The sequence below is a fragment of the Trichosurus vulpecula genome, chromosome 1 (assembly GCF_011100635.1).
Source record: "Trichosurus vulpecula isolate mTriVul1 chromosome 1, mTriVul1.pri, whole genome shotgun sequence".
Taxonomy (NCBI): domain Eukaryota; kingdom Metazoa; phylum Chordata; class Mammalia; order Diprotodontia; family Phalangeridae; genus Trichosurus; species Trichosurus vulpecula.
The window spans coordinates 75,407,776-75,434,075 of NC_050573.1; the positions used below are offsets into that span (position 1 = coordinate 75,407,776).

The window sequence follows — 26,300 nt, forward strand, 5'->3', positions numbered from 1 at the left end:
AAACTGCAGGAGAGATAGCCCTATTATATTATAGAAGCTGGGCAGGATAGGTATGCAGAATAAAGGATGATTCAAAAAGTCAGTTCACCCGTTCAATAAACATTTATTAAGTATATGCCAGACTGAGCACTGAAGGCATAAGTACAAGATACAAGAGGCATAACTAAATAGTAGTTCATTTGGAAAAGATTTAGAGGTTTCAGTGGACTACAAGTTTAACAGGAGTCAACAGAGGGATAAGGCAGTGGAGAGGGGTAATTACTGGGGCTTAAGGTGCAGTTCCAGATCTCTCTCCCCTCCCCAGGACTCTCTTCTCTTCTCTGTATCTGCATTCTTCTTACGTGAGTCTCTCCATTTCCCCTCTCCTTGCTTTCACACGCCATATCCCTTGGATTCAAATATCTCCATGTACATGACCCCCAAGTCTACATATCAAGCTTGAGTTTCTCTCCTAAATTTCAGCCCCCCATCATCAACATCCTGATGAATATTTTCACCTGGATTCTGGCTCAGCAACTCAAAGCTTGACACAGACTAATTCTCTTTCCCTATTAACGAGCTCTTCCTCTGGATTTTCTAATAAGACTATTACCATCCTCCTGTGTCTCCAGATTCACAATCTTAACATCATTCATGACTGTTTCCTTTCCCTCATTCCCCTACATCCAGTCAGTTGACAACACTTGCCAATTCTATCACCACAACACGTCCTGAATCTTTCCTCTTCTCCCTGTTCATTGGACCATCAATTTCTTACCTAACCTTAGTCATCGAATGGGTGTTGCCTCAAATAAACTGAGACCTAGGAAAGACCTTAGCTCAAAAAGGCCAATGGCTCCCACTGTATTGGACCACCTCCAGTTGTCCTGATCTGTATCTTGCCACTAGACCCAGATGGCTCCGAAAGAGAAAGTGAGGCTGGTGGCTTTGCACAGCCTTCCCTCTCTTAAACCCAATTCACTTGCAAGTCGTGTCATCATCTTCCTGATGTCATTGGTCCTCTTTGAGAATGAAGAACAAACAACAACCACCCTAACAGAGGTCCTCATAGCTTCTCACCTGGACTGTGGTAATAACAGCCTCTTCTTTTTCAATAATCCCCCACATAGCTGCCAAAATAATTTTCCCGAGGCATAGGACTGACCGTCATTCTGTTGATGGCTCCCTCTTCGCTCTAAGATAAAATCCAAATTGCTCAGTATAATACCCTACATACCATATCATAATACCATAATACCCCCTACAGTCTGTATCCCTCCAGCCTTCCCAGCCATACTTCAAATTCTTCCCTTCATACAGCCTACTAGCTGCTTCCTGTAGTGCATATTCCACTGCCCATCTCTCCTCAGAGCTGCCTTTTAAAATCCTTATCTTCATAACTCAGCTCCAGTGCCCACCCCTCCATATCAAAGTCATTGAATAGTATCCATCAGGTATTATCTGACCACCACCCCCTTCCAGTTATGTTCACTTGCTATAAATGATTTTAAATTTACTTTTCTGTATATATGTTGTATTTCCCAGGGGAAAAAAATCTCCTCGAGGGTGGGGAAAGGGAACAATGGAAAGAAATTGTTGTTGTTTTGTGTGTTTGTCCTTTGTTCTCGAAGAGGACCGTGACATCAGGGAAATGATGCCATGACTTACAGTTGACTTTGATTTGAGTGAGGGAGGACTGTGCAAAGTCACCAGCCTCACTTTCTCCTCCAGAGCTGTCTGGGTCTAGTGGCCTGACATTCATCAAGATGACTGGAGATGGCCCAGGATGCAGTGGGAGACCCTGACCCTTTCAGGCTAAGGTCTTTATGGGTTCTCATTTTGAGTGAGGTAGGGCCCATTCAGTGAATAGGCCTCTTTAAGAAGTTAATCAAGGCATGGCTCCTTTAATCAAAACTCAAAAAAAAATCAAACTGGGAGGGGAAGACCCTCAGGGTTCCTGGCCAAAAGAGAAACAGTCACATACAAGTGGGACAAGGCCAGGAAAGAAAACTTTAATTAAGAATCCACTATGTGCCAAGCACTTTGCTAAGCACTATACAGATATTATCTGTTGTTCCTCACAACAACCCTGAGAGGTAAATGCTATTGTGAGCTCTATTTTACATTTAAGGAAACTGAGGCAAATAGTAAGTAGTTAAGTGACTTGTTCAGGGTCACATGGCTAGTAAGTATCTGAAGCTGGATTTGAAATGAGGTCATCCTGCCCCCAGGCCCAGTACTCTACCCCACTATCTCAGATGAGATTGTTTTATCTTTGCATTCCAGTATCTAGCACAGCGCCATACAGTTATAACCCCTTGAAAAATATTTTAAACAAAATTTTAAAGCCATTTTAAAACACCTAACTTGTGCAAGGGACTACAAGGAACAACACAGTAAATCTGCTCAACAAACTTTGTTCGGGCACCTGCTATGTGCGAGAGGAATCAAGATTTGCCTTCCTGGATCCTACAATGTAGTGAAGAGCTCTGATGCATGTGTCAGTGACGGTAGTGCTGATACTCAGTAGTGTATGACAAGTTCATGATGGAGGCCAAAGCAACATGGTGTGTGGGCTGGGAGGGAGGAAAGAGCATTGCCAATGGGAAGGACCAGGGAAAGGATCCGAGGGGAAGTGGCGTCTGAGTTCGGATTCGAAGGTTGGGTAGGAATCCAGCAGGGCGCCAGTTGCTCTGGAGTTTGTTACTAGAGTGTCCTTAGGATTCCAAGTGGGACAAGGCCAGGAAAGAAAACTTTGGGTGGGTGGGGAAGAGATAATAATTCTACACTTCCAGGAAGGAATGGTTTACGCACATTCTACTTTGAACTCCGGCTGAGGTAAGAGACAGAATCCTCTTCACTGAGTGGGAGCCCTACGGGAGACAGCTGCCGACAAGGTGACAACACAGAACCTTCCCGCGGGCCTGGCAAGGCTGAGGCCGCGGTCATGAGGATCCCTGCGAAGAACAGGATGCTTGGGCTGCTCCTCTAAACCGCCTCCTCGCCAGATGCCCATTAGACTTGTGAAGAGCACTGATGACTGGAAGGAGAAGGGATTCAACAACAGTGGAAGCACACTCCCGGTTAAGATTCAAAGAATCCAGAAAGCCAGGGAATAGAGGGAGACCCTTTCCTGGTGGTTGTGCAAGAGAAGGCTCCCACAGTGACAGTGTCTAGAAAGGACCCGTTCAGCCAGAGATGGCTCTCCGTGGAGATTCTAGACCAAGGAGCTCTGCGCTCAATCGCATTCCTCCTTCCCATCCTTGCAGTTGGCATAAGGCTTCCATTCTGTAATCATTACCTTCAGAGCAGGTACATTTTTGTAATAAGGTCTCATCCCAACTAACTACTGAGTGTTCTGTGAGAAAAGGGAAAATCGCAGCCTATGCCCCAGATCCCGGAGATGGAAGCAGGAATGACAGGGGCCTTCAGTTCAAAGGAGAATTTCACTGCCTCTCTTTGGCTTTTTTACCTGTTCATAAAGACCTTCCAAATGGCCTGAGAGCACTGGGCATTTCGCATGTACCAGCTGATGGTGAGTGCCCAGGGTGATTGTAGCTACATGGTGCACATCTCCCTACCAAGGTCCTTAGGGAAACTAGGCCTACAGGAATGGCTTCCAGAGCCAAAGCAAGGGCAGGGTGGGAAGAATGGAGATGAGGAAACTTTCGATGCGATGAAAGGGAGGAGAGAAATTGGATGGAGAGATACAGGGCTGAGGCATAGTGGGTCTGGCACCGGTTAAAGCTCTTGGTGGCTGCTAGAGAGATTTATCTGCTAGAGCACAGTATAGTTTCTAGACAGACAGGTGTCCCCATTTTCGAGGAACCCCCTCACCACATGTGCCCAAAGCAAGCAACTTGGCAGTGTCTAGAGAAACCAGAGATTGACTCAGCTCCCCTCAGGGGACCCTCTCCCTACTTGTTCCTTGCAAGCAGGGGTGAGGCAGATTGACAGTGGGTGTGTGGGTGAAGCTGGAACTGCCTCTTTTCTAGGCTGTCCCCACTCAGAAGGTAAATATAGAGCGCTCTGTTCATCAGCCAGAATCACTTGACAAACAAGGAAAGGACCTTCTAGATCTATGGATATCTAATAAAATTATCCCTTGGGCTTTGGTTGTTATTGGGAGCTCCCCTTCTTTCCCCACTCCTCCTCTCATCATCAAATATGGAGATTTCCACATTAAATTAACACCTACCTTTGCAAAAGGTTCTGTGCTGATGCTCTCTTGATATGTGGGAGGTCAAAGAAACAGAGCGACTCTTCTGTCAAAGCTTGCCATTGTTAACAGGATGCAGATGGAAGAAAGGTGCTTAACCTTTTTTGGTTCACGGACTCCTTTGACAGTCTGGAGAAGCTTAATGCCACTGTGGTTTGCTGCCTACGTTCGTAATGGAAGGAAATACTAAATTTTAGTCAGAGCTTAGCAAAAGTAAAAAGGTAAAAAAAGAATTCCCCCCCAAGTTTATGGACTCTGTAAAATCTAGGTCCGGGGACTTAGAGGTAGAAGGACACAGGAACCGAGGGCACTCTAAAATCAAGCAGCAAGTTCAGAGAAGGCAGAAGAGGAGGACGGAGTAAGGGGAAAAGGGCAATCTGAAGGTGGTAGGAAGGAAATTAGAGAGTAAGAAATGGGCAGAACCCCTCTCGCAGATTTCCCCTGTGTGTTTATAGATACGTGCATGGTCTGTGTATGGGGGTTACGTTTTAAGCCCAGCACCAACAGTGGTCACTGGATAGTGTCCATCAGGGATTTAAGAAGTCAGCAGATTGATGCTTAGCCGACTGACAGCAACATCTGCCTAGTGGCATTATAACATTTTCCAGCTAACATATGTATGTCAACTTTTTACCCACATCATTGCATTTTGGTGATGTTTGTTTGGACTCACATCAAGACATTAGTCAGTTTGATTAGCAATATTATGTATAATTTAATGCAATGTATGTAAGTATTATATGTAATAATCACAACAATAATAGCAACTGACAAATGGTACCTTCAAGGCCACAGAGCGGTTTACAATTGTTACCCCATTTGATCCTCACAGCGACCCTGGAAGGTAGGTACTATTATAACCTCCATTTTACAGATGAGAAAACTGAGACTCAGGTCAAATGACTTGCCTGCAGTCACACAACTGCTAAAGTGTCAGAAGTGTAAGAGTCCTCCTGATCCCAAGTCCAGCACTCTACCCTTATGCCCTTCATCCTGAATGACCAGGAAATTGAATCTTTTAGTTAGCCAAATATTCTGGTGACTTTTTTTTTGGAGTGGAGGGAGAGAAATCATGCCTGGATTACTGATCTTCAAGGAATCAGAATACACTAAATTAAAACATATAGATCTGAAGCTAGTAGCATTGTGGGAATAGCACTGGACTTAGAGTTATTACCATGATTACTATCACCATTGTAACTTTGGTAAATCCTTGACTTCATCATTGAGGATGTTCTTTGCGTTGATACAAATAACAATGCCGCTGTACCTTTTCATCCTGTATAATTCTTGGTCGTATTTTCTCATGGCCTCCCTTGCTTAGATGGCTTCTACAACATGCTAAAGATGCTAAATACATCTACATGCATATATGTATATTTAATGTGTATATATATATATATATCCATATGTATATGAAGCCTACCAATGCACCACCTGGATCGTCCATCTATTGTCTCTCATTCTTACTATATGACTGCTTCATCTTACTACGTTATCTGTTCATAAATGTCTTCTATAATATCTTTTATGCCACTCCCCACATGTACCTTTTTAATAGTAACATGATAGAGCTTACTTGCACCATTTTTCCACTGCCCTTTGAGCTACTGGTAGATTTAATTCTAGTCATATTTTACGATGTGCAGCCATATAGACTCCCTGGGATAATGTGGGGTGTTAAAGAGATGGGAGTTTGTAGGAATGAGCAGGCAGGATCCAGCCTAATCTCTTCTTCCTACTAATTCTGGGCCCAGATCACTGTTTAGGGATAATGCCTGTTAAAAATATACACACCAATGGATTGATTTTCATAATCCAAGCAGTATATATTTTTCATCCACTTAGTTTTTCCAGTGTAGAGAGTTGGACCAGTCTTTCTCACATTGTAAAGGATTCCACTGAGAAAGCTTTGCAGCGTTCTAGGGTTTGTTGCAATCAGTACAAAATCATCTGCAAATAAGAGTATTTGGAGAATTTCACCATCAAGAGGCAATCCTTTTTACTTAAGCCGTATAGAACTTAATTTCATTTTTGGCAATTCAGAAGATACCTCAGCGTCTTCTTCTCACACCAAATATTGTAAAGTACTGTGGGAAAAGTTTTATTAGTTTTCTTATATTTGGGGTACATGTGAGTTTATATAATTGCCATAAGCCACACCAGCACCACAGCAACAAGGGTGTTGTGGGCATAGCGGTACTCTAGATATCACAACACTTGGGTTCTTTTCCCAGCTTTTTCACTAGCTTCCTCTGATAAAGTTAGATTCCTTTAATTTTCAATTTTTCTGTCTATAATATGGGGAGAATCCATTCTCCTGGTTGCTTCATAAGGAGAGTATAAGAACAAGTGAAATAAAGGACTTATCAAATCTTTGAAAGAAAGACCCCAGTGATTCTAAAGAATCATCAGAATGGCTTGTTATTGCTAACAGCCATTATCATAACAAGCATGGCTCCATTCTCTCTTCAGACAACGGGCTCTTCCATGCCCAGCTCCTACCGTAGTAGGCAGTAAGCACAATGGCATCTTTCCTGGCTCCCAGGGGACCATCTGCATAGAACTCCCTCAGTGAAAACATATGCCAGACACCCAGTCATTACCTGGATTGTCAAAGGAGGAGAAAACTTTGAGGGGAAATTTGTGCAACTGTGTTTGCTAATGAACTGTTACGTATCTGTGGTGGGCACAGTTCTCTCTGTTTGGGAACTTCCTTTTATATTTTCCCTTCGTTCAAACTCCTACCACCATGGAAAACTGATTTCTCTATCAAAACCTGTCCTCCTTCACCTTCTCCTGGTTGTGCAGGATTAATAGGTGCATTGAATAATTAGACCAGGTTAAAAAGAGAAAGCGCACCTTTTGTAGAGAATCATAGAATGTCAGTGCTGGAAGTTTCTTTAATGATCATCTCTGTACGGATGAGAAACTGAGGCCAATTTGAGAATAAAACTGAATCACATTGGCTGGGAAAAGAAAAAGCAGATGACCCCAGGACCTCTTTCTGGCTTCAGCTGATCAGGAATCCTTGGAACATATAGATGGCTGTCAGTAACCTGTCCCCTTTCTTGCTTTCCCAACAATCTGATAAGGGAAACTCTAAGGGAGAGAGAATATGAATGGTCGGTCTCCCATATGGCGGTGTTGCCTGTGTTCCTGGCTCATGGGGGACTTAGCCACTTCTCAGATTTGTCCCTGGCAGGTCCTGTTCCTGCCCTACTTCTCCTATTTCCACTTCAGCCTCCTCAGCTCTTATTACAGCAGCCCAAAGATTTCCGCCTTCTATCTAGCCCATGTGGGTGCTTTGCCCCCTTGGACTAAATTTAGCACTGAGAAATAGGAACAAGAAATCTTCAGCAGTTCATGCAGACAGATGAGGAGAAGTACAAAGGCTGCTCTGGTTCCCTTCCGGCCCTGTTTCGTCCTCTGTCTGCCAGCACCAGCCTCACTCAGTACATCTTTCCACTTATACATATCAGGCAATGAAGCTTTAGTTCTTTTAGAGAACAAGGCTTGAAGGGCCCAGTGCATTAGCCTCTTCCCTGGGCCAGTCTGGCTTGTTTGGGACAATATTCCCTCTGGTAACATGAGAGGGAAGTGTATACCCACTGGAGATAGATGGTGGCTCTCTTGGTCCTGAGTCCTGCTTCACATCCTGTGGGGCCTCCAAAGCTTCCTGTCCCAAACTGTGCTGTTCAGATGAGATGTAGCCCAAGACTTGTTCTCACAACCTCTCAGAGGCAGAGGCTGGGGCTGCTTGAGCTATCTGGTATCTGTCTCTTTTTTTTTTAACTGCTTATAGACTTAATAACTGTCAACAGACTTAATCACACAAATACATATTTATCATCTTATAGACCCATAATATTCCATTACATTAATATCCTGCCATCTATGTGGCACTTCTCCTAGGCTGCCACCTTCAATGGCTACTCCGATGGGTGAACTGGGAAAGAGGGTCTCAGGGCCTTCTCTGAGGAAGTTTAACATTTGAGTGTCTCTGCCTGGATTCTGAGCCCAAGGGCAGACAGACATGACTGAGGCATTCACGCCTGCCTCTGACCTCCCTGACACATCAGTGCAAGAAGGATACGTCACCATCATAAAAGGCCAGAGCTACAGGGGGCAAGTCCACTTGCCAACGTTTCCTGTAAATCGCTTCTCAATCCTGTAATGAGCCCTTGCACTGACCTGGCTCCCATCTTCCACCTCAACCCCTTGGATTTTGGTGCTCGAGAGCTCAGGGTCCCAACCTAGCCCAACCTTCTATTTACACTTGTTTGGATCCCAGTTCACACACACACAGACATCCCTTTCCACCAGAAGATATGGACACATACGCGGTCCTCTGTGAGGGAAGGGATATGCTGTTTGACTCCTGAGTCCTCTCAGAGGTCCTGAGTTTGCACCCAGATAATCCCCCACAGGAGTTATAATGGTGGTGGGGTTGGGGAGGGGGTTCTGCCAGAGGCTTATCAATCCTTTTCTATTCATAGGTCTGAGTAAGAGAAGGAGAAAAAGCCATCACTACATGAAATCCCTCCCCTTCATCAGTTAAGGGTGCAGAATCTCCACCAGATTACCCAGGGCCTGACTTTTCCCAATTAAGTTGTATGAGACAAAGACAGGATACTTTAGATTAACTGGCTTTTGTCTTCTACCACTCTTCCCTGAATTGCTATATATCTAACATACCCATCCCATTTTCCTGGCTTATGTCTGTGAGCCCCTCTCCTCTCTCCTCCCCTCCTTCTCCTCTTCCCTTCTCTCCTTGCCTCTTCTCTCTCCCTCTTCCTATCCCCTCTTCTTCTCCCCCCGCCCTTCTCTTTATTTCATTCACTTACACACACAGCTCTTTCTGATATTACCCTTTGCAATGTATGTTCTTTGGCTTGGAGAATAAAACTCCATAGAAATCACAGACTTCCTGATTTGAAAGGAAGCTCGGCAATACCCTCTTCACTCTGCCTTTGTCTTTGGTTTTTTCTTGCTGGCTTTACTTTAGGTTGTGGTTAAGGATGATGGGCCGGAAGGAGTGAATTCACAGGGTTCTGGCTCCCCAGGACTGTGTGGTCCATGTAGGGGTGCAGAGCAAGGTGAATGAATGTGAGGGCTTGGGGGGAAGGGAGCCTATTTCTCAGTTCATCCAGGACTTCACCCTTTGAATTTAGGGCACATCGTTTATTTCACTGCTCTTTGCTCCGTCCTAACTACTCTTGGCTGTCCTGTATTCCCAGCTTAATCATGTGGCCCAGTATTCTAAGGGAAGCTTTTCCCTGTGGGACTGTCTGAAGGGCTCTTAGCTACCTGCTGGGGTTTTTCCTATGGGTTGGACCTATCCTTTTTAACTCCCACTCAGGGGCTGAAGAAGCCCCAGTCTTCTGGGAGGTAAGGAGATGTGACTCCCTGGAGAGCTGGGATCCTCCACTCCCACCCCACTACCATCCCACTACCAACTGCACTGGAGTCTCATTCGGTGTTTCTGCTTTCCCCTTTCCTCCTGCTACAGAGCAATGACGCCTCAGGGAACACCTGGAACTGGTTGTACTTCATTCCCCTCATCATCATCGGCTCGTTTTTTATGCTGAACCTTGTGCTGGGTGTGCTATCTGGGTAAGTCTGCTCTGTCCCTTCCACTTCATTTCTCCATCACAGATTCCAAGCCCCCACCCATGTTGTCAGAAGAGGAACAAACTGGGGGAGAGAACAGCCCCTTTTCCTTCCTTCAGTACCCCAGGTTCAAAGGCAGTGGTATCTCTGACCTGTCCCCCCCAGATGTAAGCAGGCTCTGTGCTGACCTATCCTCTATAGGCGGGGCTGTTGCTCCCACCACCATGCCCACACAGCTAGACAGAACAAGGATGCCCTACAACCCGTGGTAAGCCGGACAGTGGACCCCAGAACTTTGTGCTTTGCAGGGAGTTTGCCAAGGAAAGAGAGCGCGTTGAGAATCGGCGAGCTTTTCTGAAGCTGAGACGGCAGCAGCAGATAGAGAGGGAGCTCAATGGCTACATGGAATGGATCTCCAAAGCAGGTGAGGCCTTTTCCTCCTGGTGTGTGGGGCACACTGTGGATGCAAGGTGACCAGGCAGACTAGGTCTGAGCATTGCTAAGATAACACCAAGACCTCAGAGAAGAGGGATAGGCAGACATCCTTGACTGGAGGAGGAATCAGGGAACGTTGGGTCAGGAAGAAGAGACAAAAGTGGCTCCGAGAGACCTTTTAGACTATTAGATAACATATTGTTGGTATTTCTTTATCTGATCATAATTGTCCATCGTTCTGTCTTTCCTTCTGCCTTACAGCCCTCTAAGCCCATCTTCATCTTCAACATGACCTTCATCCCCCGACCCCTCAGTCCTTTCCCTGGCCATCACCCCTGCACTGGCTGTTCTCTCCTCCTTTCTTCATCTTGACTCCTTAGTGGACTAGTTCAATTCTACACTATCCCTTTCAGTCCCTTGGCCCTCAATCCCATCCTGAATCTTGCCCTGCCAAACCTCAGCCCTGGATTTTTCCCACTATTTGCTGCCTCCACTCCTATTCACATCTGCTGAATGAAGCTGGTTGAAATCACAAAACCATATTGACTGAATCCACTACACCTTAATGTTACATAATCTCAACTGGGCCCTCGCTGTTTCAAGGCAATTCTTTTATATCTCCCGAATCTATTCACTGTCCCACTCACCACGGCAGATTTTCCAACCTTGTCATCTCTCCTCAAACTTCCCATGGTGCTACCTCCCCTCCAACCCACTTAACAGAGAACTTTACCCCATAATTCACTAAAAAAAAATGAGGCCATTTGCCTAGAGCTTCATTTTCCCTCCTCCTCCTCATCTTGCAATACTCAAGTGTCTTCTCGCACTGTCTCCTCCTTCACCCCCTCTTACATGAAGAGGTGACCCTTCTAGCCAAGGCTAACCCTTCTACATGCACAAATCATCCCATTCCATCTCCTCTTCTCCAATAGGCCACCCCCTCTATCATCTCCGCTTTGACTAACCTTCAGTCTCTTCCTGTGTACTGGCTGTTTCCCTGCTGCCTACAAACACACCCATGTTTCCCTCATCATTTAAAAAAACAAAACAAAACAAGCTTCACTTGGTCCGTCCATCCCTGCTAGCTGTTGCCCTTTATCTCTCCTCTCTTACATGGCTAAACTCTTGGAGAAAGTCATCTACAACAGATGCTGCTATTTCTTTTCCTCTTGCTCTCTGCAGTCTGACTTCTGACTTCATCATTCAACTGAAATATGCTCTCCCCAGTGTTACCAATGATCTTTTAATCTGCCATATCTAATGACCTTTCCTTGATCTTCACCCTTCTTGACCTTTCTGCAGCCTTTGACACTCTGGATACTCCCTTCTTTCCAGGTCTTCACAACACTGCTTCTCTCCTGGTTCTCCTCCTACTTGTAACCCACTCCTCAGTCTTTTTTGCTAGATCTTCATCTAGGCCAATCCCACTATGGGTATCGCCAATGGTGGGATTCACATGAATTAATAACCAGTTCCGAGCCAAGGCACCACCATGCCACTGGTGTGGTGGGCACAAGCCCTGCCCTCACTAACAACCAGTTCATGAAACTAAACCTAAAATTAGGTGAACCGATGTGAACCAGCTGAATCCCACCACTGGGTATCACCCAAGGCTCTGTCATGGGCCCTCGTCTCCCTCTATGATCCTCTATATTTGGCTTTGTGATCTCATCAGATCCATCAGATTCAGTTATCTTCTCCTTGCTAATGATACTCAGATCTATTTATTCAGCACCAACTTCTCTGCTAACCCCCACTTTCGAATCTCAACTGCCTGGTAAATATCGCAAACTAGATGCCCTGTAGACATTTTAAACTCAACATGTCCAAAACTGACCTCGCTATCTTTTCCTCTAAACCTCCCCCCCACCCCCACCCAAACTTCCCTATTACTGCCAAAAGCACCATCATCCTCCCAGCCATCCAGGTCACAATGCAGGTATCATCTTTGACCCTGTACTCTCGGTCACCGTATCCAAATGAGAGAGTAGTTGTAAAATGCCTAGCATAGTGCATGGCACATAGTACGTGCTATGTAAATATCAGCTATTGTCATTTTATTATTATTATCATCTATTGCCGAGTCCTATTAATTCTATCTTCTAAACATCTCTTGGATAGGCCCCTTTCACTCTTTCAACTCTGCCACCACCTTAGTACAAGCCGTCATCTCCTGACATCTGGATCATTGCAGTAGCCTGCTGGTGGGTCTGTCTGCCTCAGGTCTTTGTTCCCTCCATTCCGTCATTTACCCAGCTGTCAAAATGATCTTCCTGAAGTGCAGATCTGACCATCACACACACACACACACACACACACACACACTCACAAAGTCCAGTGATTGCCCATCGAATAAATATAAAAGATGAAATATAAAATCGTCTGTTTGGCTTTCTGAGCCCTTTATAGCCTGGCCCCTTCCTGCCTTTCCAGTCTTCTTACGCCTTACCCCCCTCACCATCTAGTGACATTGGCTTCCCTACTGTTCACACAATATGCTCCGTCTCCTAACTCCAGGCATTTTCGCTCACTATCTCCCATACCTGCAAGGCCCTGCGTTCTCATCTCCATTTCCTGGTTTCCATGACTTCTTTCAAGTCCTACCTAAAATCCACCTTCTGCAAGAAGCCTTTCCTGATCCCCCTTAAAGCTCTTGCCTCACCTCTAAGATTATCTCTAGTTTATCCTGTATAGAGCTTATTTGTACGCAGCTGTTTGCATGTTGTCTTCTTCTTTAGTCTCCAAGCTCTTTGAGGGACTATGGGGTTTTTGTTGTTTTTTTTTTTTTTTGCCATTCTTTGCATCCTTAGTGCTTAGCACAGTGCCTGGCATTTAGTAAACACTTAGTAAATGCTTGTTGACTTGATTCGACTATGGGAATCAACTGGTCATGCTTTCGCTGGTCAGACTTTTATTCCCATTGCAAAAGAACTCTGGAGACTAACTCATGTTGGAAAAAAAAAAGTCCTTTGTGTCATTCTTTCAAAAGCCAAAAGAGGTCTCTGTGGAAGTCCCTCAGTTCTTATTCCAGGGCAACAGCATTTATTCCCTGGAGACTTTTTTCCCCAAGAGAACCCACTCTGACTTGGTCTGAAACCTTCCCAGGCCATCTGGGATGTGATTCCAGGCCAAGCGTGGGTCCTGGCCCTGCGAGGGGGAAGTTCCATCTGTCTGACTGCAGGAGGTTAATTTGCTCTTCTTTTCCCTCAGAAGAAGTGATACTAGCAGAAGATGAAACAGACGGCGAGCAGAGACACCCCTTTGATGGTAACTCCTCTGAGTTTGACGTGATATGTGATAGAGGACATGCTAGGGAAACACTGGGAGGTGGGGGCTTCCAAGGTAGGCCACTCCTGGCCAAGGGCCATTGTAGGAGATGCTCAGGGAGTTGTGCCTAGAATAATCTAATAATCACAAGACTTAGCTTGTGGGGATGGAGAAGGATGCGAACCTACCTCCTAAGGCTGATTTGTGATAGACAAATGGCGCAGCATTGTAAATACAGAATTCTGGCTCTGACTCTGTGCAACCTGTTCACTTTGAGTTGTACTGTGGGAAACTCCACCCAATCAAGTTTCTTACTTGGGACCTTCTTATTCAGAATAGAATTGACCACAAAGCTTCTTTTAATTGGAGATTCTGTTACCTAAGAGGTAGAGTCAAGAGCAAGGGCTCTGTATCAGTCAGTTACAAAGAAGTGTTCATAGAATATGCTATTGGCAAATGAAAATTAAAGCAACTCATGCGGCAGCCTAAATGGCTCTCTCCAAAGATTGTTTGTTGCCATATTAAACTTCCCCAAGTTTGAATTGTGCAACTGGGCCCCAGAAGGAATTGAGAAGCATCCAGAAGGCAAATTTCAGCTCAATATAAGGAAAAGCTTCCTATTGGTTGGAACTTAGAAAAATGGCATGGGCTGCCTTGGAGGTAGTGAGTTCCCCATTACCAATGGTCTTCGAGCAAAGGAGGCTGTCAGGGGTTTTATAAGGAAGTTGTATTCAGGCAGGGACTAATCGAGCTTGTCCCTGGGGTCCCTTTCAACTGAGAGTATCTGTAATTCTGTAACTCATTTCTGGGGCTGGGCCCAAATGCTTAGGTGGGTATCCCTGACTCTTTCTTTGGCTTCCCAGCCAAAGTTCTAGAGGGAACAGGGAAGAAGCCATTTCCCTAAGAAAGCTCCCTGTTCACCCAACCTCAAAGTTCATGAAGAACAATTTCTAAGAATATCCCCAGAGTGCCAAGGCTGGGACAACAAGAGTAATGTCTTTTTCTCTTGCCATGTTCCTATTGTTGGAGCTCTGCGGAGAGCCACCATAAAGAAAAGCAAGACAGACCTGCTCAACCCTGAAGAAGCCGAGGATCAGCTGGCTGACATGGCCTCAGTGGGTGAGTTTTTCTCTCTCACCAGAGGCATGATTAGGAGAATGGAGGGTTCAGGAGAATCCAGCTCTCTTCCTCATAGTACCTTTTCCTTTCACCAGCCTCTCAAGAAACAAGTGGTTTAAGTTTTTCATTCTTTGTGTCCCTGATATTAAAAAAGCTCTTAGGCTGTATTTGAAGAAGTACAAGGTCCAGAGCAAGGGAGGGAATAGACCTTCTGAACTGTATCTATCAGTTGGAGACGCCACGTTTTAGAAAGGATATTGACAAACGGCAGTCTTTCCAGAGGAGGGAAGCCATTCTAAAGAGGGGAAACCAGACCATACTACAGTATTCTAGGTGAACCAAGGTTGATGTCCTTGGGCAGTACAAGATGTAGGAGGGCCACAATAACCATCTTCAAGTATTAGAAGGGCTATCATGTGGAAGAAGGATTAAATGTATTTTTCTTGGCCCCAGAAGTCAGAACTAGGCATCACAAAGATGTAGGTTTCAGCTCCATGTAAGGAAGAAATTTCTAATAGTTTAAAATGTTTTTAACTTTCAGAGTTTAAAAAAAAATTGGAATAGGCTGCCTTGGGAGGTAGTTGATTTTTCCTCACTAAGGGATGATTGACTTAGCAAAGTATATAGAAGAAATTCCCATTCAGGTTTGGGTTAATCTTGGGGACCTCTGGAGTCCCTTCCAACTCTGAGGTGCTGTGATTCTGTGAAACCTGGGATAGGGAAGGAGGAAGAGGAGTACTCAGGGAGACATAGAGAGAGAGAAAGGAGAGCTGGGACTGGAAGTTCTTCGGCAAAATACAGCTGAAAGATTAAGACTGATGATACCTCCACAGGCAGTTTCCTTAATCAGTAATATAGTCACATGAATAGGTTTAGTCAACAAATGTTGGCCAGGTACATATTCTGGACCAGGTGCTGTGGATGATACAAAGATACGTGAATCAGGGAGGTGATAACAGCAAATCTAGTCAGGGAGATAGAATATATACAAATAAAGGCAGCAGCTAGCCTCTGGTGATTCCTGTTCATAGTGCCTGGTGATCCTCATTTATAGAGGCTGGTGACTTCCATTTATAGCACCTGGTGATCCCCGTTCATAGTGCCTGGTGACTCCCATTTATAGAGCCTGGTAGCTCCCATTTATAGCGCCTGGTGATCCCCATTTATAGAGCCTGGTAGCTCCCATTTATAGCGCCTGGTGATCCCCATTTATAGCACCCAAACACTTAGACCATCCTAAAAGCACACAAATGAACTTCCTTCACCCAATCGACTTATTGATATACTCTCCATAAAGCTCTGCCCCCACCCCCGCCCAACTCCCAGTTTCATTCCAGTTCAATAGTTTCTTCAACCCCCAAGAGTTCCTCTGGGACAGTCAGAGCTAAAGGGAAGAGGAGAGACATTGCAGACTTGATCACATTGACCATGAGGGAACAAGGGATCCTGGATGACTGGGAGAATGATAATACTACTAACAAGAGGAGGAACACTACGGGGTAGAGGAAAGATCATTGGATGAGGTGTCAGAAGACCTGGGTTCCAGCGCAACCTCTTCTGTTTACTCATTGTATGAACTCAGGCAAATCACCTAAATTCTCTGACCCTCAATTTCTTCCTCTGTAAAATGGGCATAATACTTGCCTTGCTCATCTCAAAGGGTTGTGATGATAAATCAGACTGTGTGTGTGTACTGTATGTATTATACATCAGGGCTGTCCAAAGTGCCAGATAGGGCCCGCCTACAAGCATAGAAATTTACATAAATGCTTTAGTAAACACAGCCAAACTACGGCAGAGCTCTCACTAAAATGGCAAATCAAAACATATTGTCTATTGTGTCAATTAAAACCTAAGGTTGGACAGCCCTGTTATACATAGATGAGCATTATGAAACACCATATAAATGTAAGTAATTAGTACACCGCCTGACACATAGTAGGCACCTAATGAATTTTTCTTGAATGAATAAATGTTGAGAAAAAATAGGAAAGTCTAGACCAAGAAGAGTTTGTTTGGAGGCAGAGGGGACATAAATTTGGTTTGGGACAAATTAGATGTCAGAGGGCAATTGGAGATAAAGATCTGGAGCTCAAAAGGCAGTTCAAGGCTAAAAAAAAAGATTGGGGGCAGGAATCCTCCTCTTCTTTTCACCCTCCTTTGTGAGGTCAGATGAGGCATCTGGCTCTCAGTTCTCCAGTCTCCATCTCTGAATTCTAGTTCTTTTTAAAGAGCTCCCAACTTTATCATCTCCCACTGGACCTGACCTCATCAAGCCCTGCTTCAGTTGTTTCTCAGAGTCTTTGGGCTGGCTTAACTTACATAGCTTTAGAAATTAGTGTCCCCGTATAGGGCCCGGAGATGAAATTAGAATCTCTGAAATCGTTTTGTCTTAATTTTTTTTTTTACAGAGCCCTTCTTTGTAGCATCGTTGTTTCTTTCTGTTGGTGGTCCTTTGCCCTTAGACTACTCAGCAAAGGACTTGAGCATCTTTGCAAAAGACCAGATCCTTGATTCAGAGCTTTAGTAAAATAAATATGCATGTTGATCATAGCTGCTTGCTCTCAGAGCATTCACTGCGTTGTAGCAGCTAGGCGGATGGTATTGTTTCCAAAGTCAAACAGAGGTCTGTCAAACTGAGGTCCCTCCTTCTTGGGCCATCCATATCTATATCCAGATATCCCATCCATGCTCCTGAAAACTTACCTAGAATCCTATATGCAGGATTACCTTTTGCCCTCACTCACTGTATGCCCTTAGCCACTGGCCAGAGTTGGGGTGATGCCTCTCTCATCAGCCCCCTTCCCTGCCCCCCCCCCCAACAGCCCATCCCAAGCAGCTGTCTGGAACAACAGCCTCTATAGTTTGTGGGGGGAGGCAGAGAGTCAGACTCAGTCCCCACCTAAGCAGGTAAGCAAATAGCCTCAGGAGACAGATAAATGCAAGGTATCGTTGACATTATAAGATACAATTGTTTGTTTTTTATGCTGTTAATATCGGGGAAGCCTCCTTCCTGTAAGAGTCCCAGCTGCAGTGTGGAGAGGCTGGGGGGCGGGGTGCATTCATATTCCCTGAGGCTGGTGGGTTTACTGGTGAGGCTAATTGACTCTCTGGCCCCTGGCCTGGCCCTGGGCTGAGTTATGGATTGGTTTCCTCTGCAGGAAGGGCCTGCTGAGACTAGCCTGACATGTTCCTTTCTCCCCTTGGCAGGTTCTCCCTTCGCCCGAGCCAGTATTAAAAGTGCCAAGCTGGAGAACTCGACTTTTTTTCATAAAAAGGAGAGGAGAATGCGCTTCTATATCCGCCGCATGGTCAAAACTCAGGCCTTCTACTGGACAGTTCTCAGTCTGGTAGCACTCAACACGCTGTGTGTTGCTATAGTTCACTACGACCAGCCAGATTGGCTATCTGACTTCCTCTGTGAGTGGCTCTTCTTGTCTCTTCTCCTCTTTCTCCTAAAATTCCTTTCCTTCCACCCATATGCATTCCTCTTCTTTGTCTTTAAAGTCCCTCACTCCTTCCTGCCTTGGCTTCTTCATGAGTGGATCATTCTCCATGTTGTTTTTCACAGCTAGGCATCTAGATGGTGCAATGGATAGAGTGTCTGCCTCAGTTTCCTCATCTGTAAAATGGAGTCCATAATAGCACCTACTCTCTAGGGTTGCTATGAGGATCAAATGGAAGGAGGCAATTGGGGTTAAGTGACTTGGCCAGGGTCACACAGTTACTAAATGTCAGAGGTCAAATTTGAACTCAGATCCTCCCATCTCCAGGGCCAATCCTCTATCCATTGTGCCAACTAGCTACCCCTAAATGAGATATTTTTAAAGTGCTTTGCAAACCTCATTGAGCTATATAAACATTATCTATTATTACTATACCACTGTTCATTCTCGTGTGTGTGTGTGTGTGTGTGTGTGTGTGTGTGTGTGTGTACTTGGCACATAGTAGGCACTTCCTTAGTGCTTGTTTATTGATTATGTCTATTCCTTTAGTTTTTTCTGCAGTTACTGTCATCACTCTCACTGCCACCTCTCCTCCTCTGACTAGTAACAATATTGTTTAGAAGCGATGGTGATACGTGCTGAAGCCCAGCACCACTGGACTTCCTTCTTCCCTCTGTCTCTGCTGCCCTGTTTTGTTTTGTTTTTGTGTGTGTGTGTGTCAGCCTGGGAAGATCTCTAACCACTTCCACTTCCCATTTCCCCCCCCAACATAGTGAAATAAGACCTGGATTCCGATTCAAAATCAGAAAGGTTGAACTAGATGCCTCTAAGGTTGAGTTCTCTAGTTCTAGGTGTCATCCAGTATTCTAAAGTGGGAGGCTGGGTGATGATACAGAAGAGAAAAAGAGCGGGGAGAGAGATGACCTGTATTTTTAGTATTTCTTCAGCCAGTTGTCAGCCAATCTGTAGAATATCTCTGCCTTTCTCTTCTTCCTTTGAATTCCTTATTCAATTTTTAGTTTCCCTTTTCTTTCCCTTTTGAATTTCAATCACTTGGGCTTAGTCTGGGAAAGTCCTCCCTGCAGAGCCCCTGGTCTATGCCCTGCAGGGTCCTGAGTTAGGCCCAGGATGCTCAGGCTGTATGCGCAGTCCGGGAATGTTGCCCTTCTCAGTGAATAAAGATAGAGAGCATATGGGCCACTCTATGCCAGGACTAGCAGAGAGAGGAACCCAGGCATGTTCAAGAAAACGAAAGATGTTAAAGGTGGGGAAACCTCTAAAGAGCTTCAGGCAATCCATAAGCACTTGAAATCCAAACCAGAGTAAGAGATATGGAGAAAAAAGAAAGTTAATCCCATCCCACCGACCCCCACCCCCACCCCCACCCCCACCACCAGGAGAAGAAATCAGATCAAGGCTCCGGACTAGGAAGGGGATTATTGACTTTGGTTTCTAAGGAGTCTCCTTGAGTTTTTATCTTGAAGCTCCTCTTCTCCCTTCGCTTCCCTTCCAAGCCTGGCTAAAATGAGTGTAGACTGGTAGGTTCTAGGTTTGTAAGATCTGCCTTTCGGACCCGGGCTAACTTGGAAAGGAACAACCAGAGTTAATGGAAAGGGTGTCTCTTAGCTAAACCACAACCCCTGCCCATCCCCTGTAATTTCACTGTTCCTGATTGACTTGGTACCGGAAGCTCAGAAAGAAGAGGGCCCTGACCCAGTTCCAACTTAAGTAATTACATTCAGCCTCCCTGAAGGCTCCTCAGGAATGAGGATTCTTTATGTCCTGCCTCTAATTTCTGAGTTAGGAGAATGCTCCTGTGTTATTCTCCCTGAGGCAATGGTTTTGTTTGTCCTGGTTTGGAGAGGCCTGGAGATGGACCTGGGGTACAAGAGAAAGAGCCCTGCCCAGGGCTGCCATCAACTCTGGGCAAGTCATTTACCTTGCTTCCCTTGTCCATGGCACAAAGGGATCAGAGTCCCACCATGCTTTGCTTCTTCCCCTCGCACCCGCTCTTCTACAGCCTCCTATACAGCTCCTTACTGGGGCTACACATCTATGGTTTTTCTTCCCACTCAACCTCCCCTCCCCCTTCCAGTTCTATCGCCTATGAATCCTGATTGAATCAATTCAGCCTTTTTTCCTGAATTGCATGTGTCCAACTAGGACCTCAACTCACCATCCCTAAAACTTTCTGGACCAAAATACCATTTCTCAGCCACTAGTCCTCTATGTGTGTAACTTTCCCTGTTAGATTGTAAGCTCCTCGAGGGCAGGAACCGTCTGCTTTTGTGATTGTACCCCCAGACTTAGCACAATGCTGGTCACATATTAAGTGCTTCATAAATGTTTTTTTCATTCATTCATTCATTCTGAGTTCCTATCTGTAAATATTTTTAAAATCTCATTTGGAAAAAAAAAATCTCATTTGGATTTTTACATGGTTTTTAATCAACAGGTATTTATTAAGCATCTGTTTTATGCTAGGCACATAGGGGATACAAGTACAAAGATAAAACAACCCTCACTTGCAAACATTTGCATTCTAAGGGGGAGATGACAAGTAACCTTGTCGTATATTATAATCATACTAAAGCTAGAGCCAAAAATCCAAAAGATCAGGTTATCTATCCCCAAGTCCCCTGTGTTGGATTTTGGGTTGTATGATGGATTCCTGTAACCCCCTTATACAGATTTTCAGCTTTGGGAGAGAAAGTGGAGAAGCTAGAATATTTTTTTTCCCACGAGAGGACCAGCTAACTCTTGCTTCATTCAGCTTCACTTTGGGTCGAGTAATATCTCTGTTCCCAATATGAGTGTTATTTTAAAAAGAAGTTATCACTGTAATACCATTGGTTCCCACACCTTTCTCATTGGACCAGGCAAGAACCAGAGTCTTCAGGGTAAAACCACAAGCTATAGAAAGTCCTCAAGACCTAGATCAGAATACCAACTAGACCTTTTCATGAGATTTGCTCGTTTTCCCTCCCCCTAAGACTGTATTTGATGATTGGAGACATTAGAAATTATTCTTCCCCTTTCCTAGAGGGAAAACTGAGGCCCAGGAAAACATGACATTTACATAATGAGTCACCAGCCAGGCCAGAAGTCTATGAAGCACCACGTTCAAGATTAGGACTGAGGGTAAAAGTGTCCTTAGGATCCTTCCAGAGGAATAGCTACATGGAGACCCCAAAGGCTAATGCTTTTTTCTGTTTTCCTTCTCTCTCACTTCCAGACTATGCAGAATTCATTTTCTTAGGACTCTTTATGTCCGAAATGTTTATAAAAATGTATGGGCTTGGGACAAGGCCTTACTTCCACTCCTCCTTCAACTGCTTTGACTGTGGGGTAAGTTCTGGAGAGATCAGCCTTGCCTAGAACTAGCTGTAGAAGTAGGAGATGGAGGCTGGGAGAAAATTCCAGTAGCAATTTCTCCACCTCCCCAGAGGGTAGCAAGAAACCAACCCTCCAAGGTTCAGAGTATAACTTTTAAGTTGGCAATAGGGAAGTGAAGCAGAAATGAAGAGGCTATCCATTGTTCCAGACCTTGCTGGTGCCACAGAAGATGAAGGTCTTTCAGTGACACTGTAGTCAGGGGTCACAGTAGGAAGTTGCTAAGCAGCATTTCCACCATAGGAAAATGGCGGTGGCGGAGGTGGGGGGGGGGGGCCGGGTAATAGAGGAACCACTGTCACTGGGTATCCAACCAGCTGCTTTTTGTTCCAGGTTATCATCGGGAGCATTTTTGAGGTGATCTGGGCTGTGGTGAAACCTGGAACATCCTTTGGGATCAGTGTGCTACGAGCTCTCAGGTTACTGCGTATTTTCAAAGTCACAAAGTAAGTCCTCTCTGTTCTCTACTCCCCTGACATCCCAAGTGGGAGATGGGAGGAAAGGAGGGTGGGCCTGCCCCCTTGGCCTCTCTCCAGACACTTGCCAGGAACCAGTCATGACCAGACATGGGGGTTAAGAGTGGAAGAGGGGTCTGGATGGCCACTGAAGTTTTCAGCTGGGCTCGGGGTGTTGGTATCCTAGGCATTCTCCCGTCGTCCTCCTTCCTGAGTGGCCTGGCTTGGGAGTACCCATCAGTAACTGTGTCTTCTGTTGGTAGATACTGGGCTTCTCTCAGGAACCTGGTTGTGTCTCTCCTGAACTCCATGAAATCCATCATCAGCTTGTTATTCCTTCTCTTCCTTTTCATCGTTGTGTTTGCCCTTTTGGGAATGCAGCTCTTTGGAGGCCAGTAAGTGCTCGGCATCCTGACATCCACCTCCTTGCAGCACCGGCTCAACTCTGCCCTTTTCCAAAGCCCCATAATTGTCTCTGTTCCATCAGGTCCCATCGGAGCAGAATTGCCACCCTTCCCCGACCCCACCTCCCTCACCCATTTGGGCCATTTTGAAAAAATTTCCTCCTGGGCTCCTGGTGTCATTGCTACAGGTCATTGCCCCTGTGGGGCAAATTGTTGGGAAAAGCCTTAGGGGACTTTGGGGCATGGAAACAATGTAGGTTTCTGTCTCGCACAGGTTCAATTTTGATGATGGAACGCCTCCTACCAATTTTGACACTTTTCCAGCAGCCATAATGACAGTATTTCAGGTATGGCTTCTGCCTTGCCCCCTCAGCCCACCTTGATTAAGTCTAGAAGCCTGTTTATTACTGTAATTGCAGAGTTGGCTTTTTAGTCACATTGTGAGGATAGCTAAGAGACTGGAAGGCACTTCAGAGAACTGACCAGAGATTAAACCTCCTCTTCCTCTCCTTCCCCTTCCCCTCCCCCTCTTTTCATCTCCTCTCCTCTCCTGGATCTCAACCTCAGCACCTCCCTCTCCCCTCCTCTCCTCCTTCCTCTTTCTTTTCCCCATCCCCACCTTCAATTTTCCCTCACCCTCTCCTTTTTCTTCCCATTTCTTGCCTTCATTCTTTCTCTCCTTTTCTACCTTTCCCCTCTCCTTTCCCTTTTCCTTATTCTCTCCCCTCCCTGTCACTGGCCTGAGCCATAATTCTTACCTTCTTAAGCTTTGAGGGCCTGAGGCAAAGAGTAGAGACAGAGCCAGGGGACCACATTTAGGCCCCTAAGCCCCAGTAGCCTCCAACCAAAGCCTTACACTCTGAGGCGTGGCACCATCTGGCAGAAAAGCAGGGATTTGGAGGGAGAGGAGCTAGGTTCAAATGCTGCTCTGCCGCCTGTTGCCTGTGAGACCTTGGACAAGACAATTAACCACTTTGGGCCTCAATTTTGTTGGTAAAAATGAGAGGATTGGACTCCGTTGACCTCTAAGATTCCTTCCAGCTCTAAATGTATGAGCCTATGAGGATGGGGGAAGGGAGAGCAGGTAAAGCTTCCTTTACCTCCTTCCTCAAGAAGCGTAGCTTCAGATGGGGAAGGGCCAAAGAGGGCTTGGGGAGGAAGGCCCTGCTTCAGTTTCTAGAGCTTTTCAAAGAGCCTTCATGAGGTTCTATCTTATCCTTTAAAAAAACCATGTGAGGTGGATGTAGTCATATGGTGTCGGAGGGAAACAGTGTGGGGCAGTGGAAATAGCACCCAACCTGGAGTCTGAAAAGATCTAGGTTTGAATGCTGCCTCTGATAGGACTCTTTGGGCAAGTCTTTTGCCTTTTGGAGAGCATGCATTTCCTCCTCTGTGAAAGGAGAATACTAGTGCCTGTAGTGCCTACTTCACAGGGCTCTTGGGAAAACCAGTAAGATGATAGCTAGTTAGGTAGATAGCGTGTGTATGTGTGTCTATATATATGTGTGTGTGTATGTGTATATATATATGTATATATAATATCTAATAGCTGTATGTATGGCACTTTCATAAATTGCTACCTAAGTGCCTGCTCTTAATAGCAGTAAGTCAGTCAACAAGCTTTTATTGAGCATTTATTTCTCATGTGTCAGAGACCATACTAAGTTCTAGGAGTGCCAAAAAAAGCACAAAACGACTCCCTGTCTTCAAGGGAGCACGCATTCTAATGGGAAAGAAAACACGTAATTATTTGGGTGCACAGAAGCTCTACACAGAGTAGATGGAAGGTAATCTGAAAGAAGAAGGCATTGTAGCCGCTGGAGGGACCAGGAAAGGTCTTCTGGAGAAGGTGGGATTTCAGCTGAGTCTTGAAGGAAGCTAGGGAAACTAAGATAGGGTTGGGATCATTGACATTTCATAGCAGAGAAACCTTAATCCTAGAGAAATGAAACACCTTGCTCCATGTCACACAGAACTACAGCTGGGAGGGTTCTAGCACCGGTTGAGCCCATTGTTAAATTTTCAGTGTGAGCATTTACACCTCAGTAGTTAGCAAACATTACAAATCAAGGTTGATTTATTGTTTTGTTGATTGTCTAGAGGTAAGAAGGTAATGGAGGATACGTTAATAATGCAGATTAAACATAAAATTATGTCATGGACAGATTTTTTTTTTCAGAGAGCCGGTTGTTAAACATCATCACTCCTTGACTAGAATCCAAGTGTCCTTATTCCCAATCCCAGGCCCTAAAATAAAGGAGGCTCGGAAAATCCTGTACCTAGCTTTTTAAAAAAAACCATTCAAATATATTTTATTTTTAATTTATGAAATAACACAAACATTTCCATAACATAGTAGAATTTTTTTAAAGGATGATTGCACATGAAACTGCAAATCTGTTATTTACAACTTGCTATTCCTTTTAAATATATAATAGAGTTAAATATGTAATAGTTTCTTTTTTTTCCCTTTTTCCCTTTTTTCCTTTGGCCTCCTCCCTACCCTAGAGATGGCTACCATTAGACACAAATGTGTATGTGTGTATGTTTATATATGTATATATATATATATATATATATATATATATATATACACACACACACACACACACACACACACACACACACATATATGCAAAATCATCCTCAACATACTTCTATCTATCAGTTATAGCTTTAAGAATTTGGATCCAGAATTGAGGGGAAGAGAATAGTGGCCTAAGCCCATCTGTAGGCAGCACTCTTAACACATTTTTCTCCAAGCAGAAATCTGAGCCAGGATTCTGAACAGCATTCCCCACGAGGCAACTGAGGCCAGGGTTCACCTTTAGGATAGGCATTTGCTTGTCCCACCACAACAGCCGCGTGTCTGAGTCTACAGAGAAGACCCCTCTGGCTGTGGTGCTGAGGAGGGCATTGACTTCATCTTTTGGATTTTTTTCAGATCTTGACTGGAGAAGACTGGAATGAGGTGATGTATGATGGGATTAAGTCTCAAGGGGGTGTCAAAGGGGGCATGGTGTTCTCCATCTATTTCATTGTACTGACACTCTTTGGGAACTGTATCCTTTGGGGGACCTGATGATATGGGGGAAGAGCAAGAGAATGGGGAGTCTGCGGCGGGGAGGGTCTATGGACGCAGGTTATAGTGGGGCATGGAGGACGTGAATGGATGCATATGTAACTAGCCAAGAGGAGGCGGAATAGGGCACAGGGGACTTGGAGTCAGCAGGACCCGAGTTCCAATCCTTAGCTGTGTAACTTTGGGCAAGTCCCTTAAACACTGTCTGCCTCAGTTTCCTCACCTGGAGACAATGGGAATAATGGTAGCACCTACTTTGTTGTGAAGATCAAATGAGATAACCTTACAACACTATATAAATGTTAGTTACTGTCATTATTATTATTAATCATTAATGAATAGATTGCTGGACTTGGAATCAGGAAGACCTGAGTCCAAACCCTGCCTCAGACACTTTGAGGTCGTGTAACCTTGGGCAAGTCACTTTAGCTCCTCTTAGACTCAGTTTCCTCATCTGTAAAATGACGGGGTTGGACTCAGTGGCCTCCAACATCCCTTTCAGACTGGAATCTATGATTTCATGCCACTGTTGTCCTTTGACTCGCTCTGGCTCTTTCCTTGACTCCTGGCTCCCCAGATACCCTACTGAACGTGTTCTTGGCTATCGCGGTGGATAACTTGGCCAACGCCCAGGAGCTCACTAAGGTGGAGGCAGTGGGAGAATGTTTCTCTGGCAAAGTTACCACCTGCTCACACCTGATCAGGACAGCCTAGTGGAAGGGGAGCCTGTGGAGGCGGGGTGGGGGTGAGGGACCCAGAGGAGCACCAAACTTTGTAGCGCACAGGAACAAAACGTGTGTTCTAGAGCCCAAGGAAGGAAGGAGGGAAAGAAGAAAGGAGGAAAGGAAAGAAGGAATGGAAGAAGGAAACACGCATTTGTGAAGTACC

General features: G+C 45.1%; 1 protein-coding gene across 2 annotated transcripts in view; it reads left to right on the plus strand.

Annotated features, from left to right (window-relative positions):
* Positions 1 to 26,300, plus strand: part of CACNA1A (calcium voltage-gated channel subunit alpha1 A) — a 255,770-nt gene that overhangs the window by 135,638 nt on the left and 93,832 nt on the right. Inside the window, exons 7-17 of one of the 2 annotated variants that reach the window (XM_036755983.1) lie at positions 9,711 to 9,814; positions 10,120 to 10,235; positions 13,457 to 13,513; positions 14,543 to 14,632; positions 17,843 to 18,052; positions 21,314 to 21,426; positions 21,805 to 21,917; positions 22,190 to 22,321; positions 22,605 to 22,677; positions 25,275 to 25,392; positions 25,990 to 26,057. In XM_036755983.1, the coding sequence (XP_036611878.1) occupies positions 9,711 to 9,814; positions 10,120 to 10,235; positions 13,457 to 13,513; positions 14,543 to 14,632; positions 17,843 to 18,052; positions 21,314 to 21,426; positions 21,805 to 21,917; positions 22,190 to 22,321; positions 22,605 to 22,677; positions 25,275 to 25,392; positions 25,990 to 26,057 (1,194 nt within the window). Of the gene's footprint in view, positions 1 to 9,710; positions 9,815 to 10,119; positions 10,236 to 13,456; positions 13,514 to 14,534; positions 14,633 to 17,842; positions 18,053 to 21,313; positions 21,427 to 21,804; positions 21,918 to 22,189; positions 22,322 to 22,604; positions 22,678 to 25,274; positions 25,393 to 25,989; positions 26,058 to 26,300 lie in introns of both variants that reach the window. The other variant, XM_036755973.1, reaches the window with a different exon arrangement.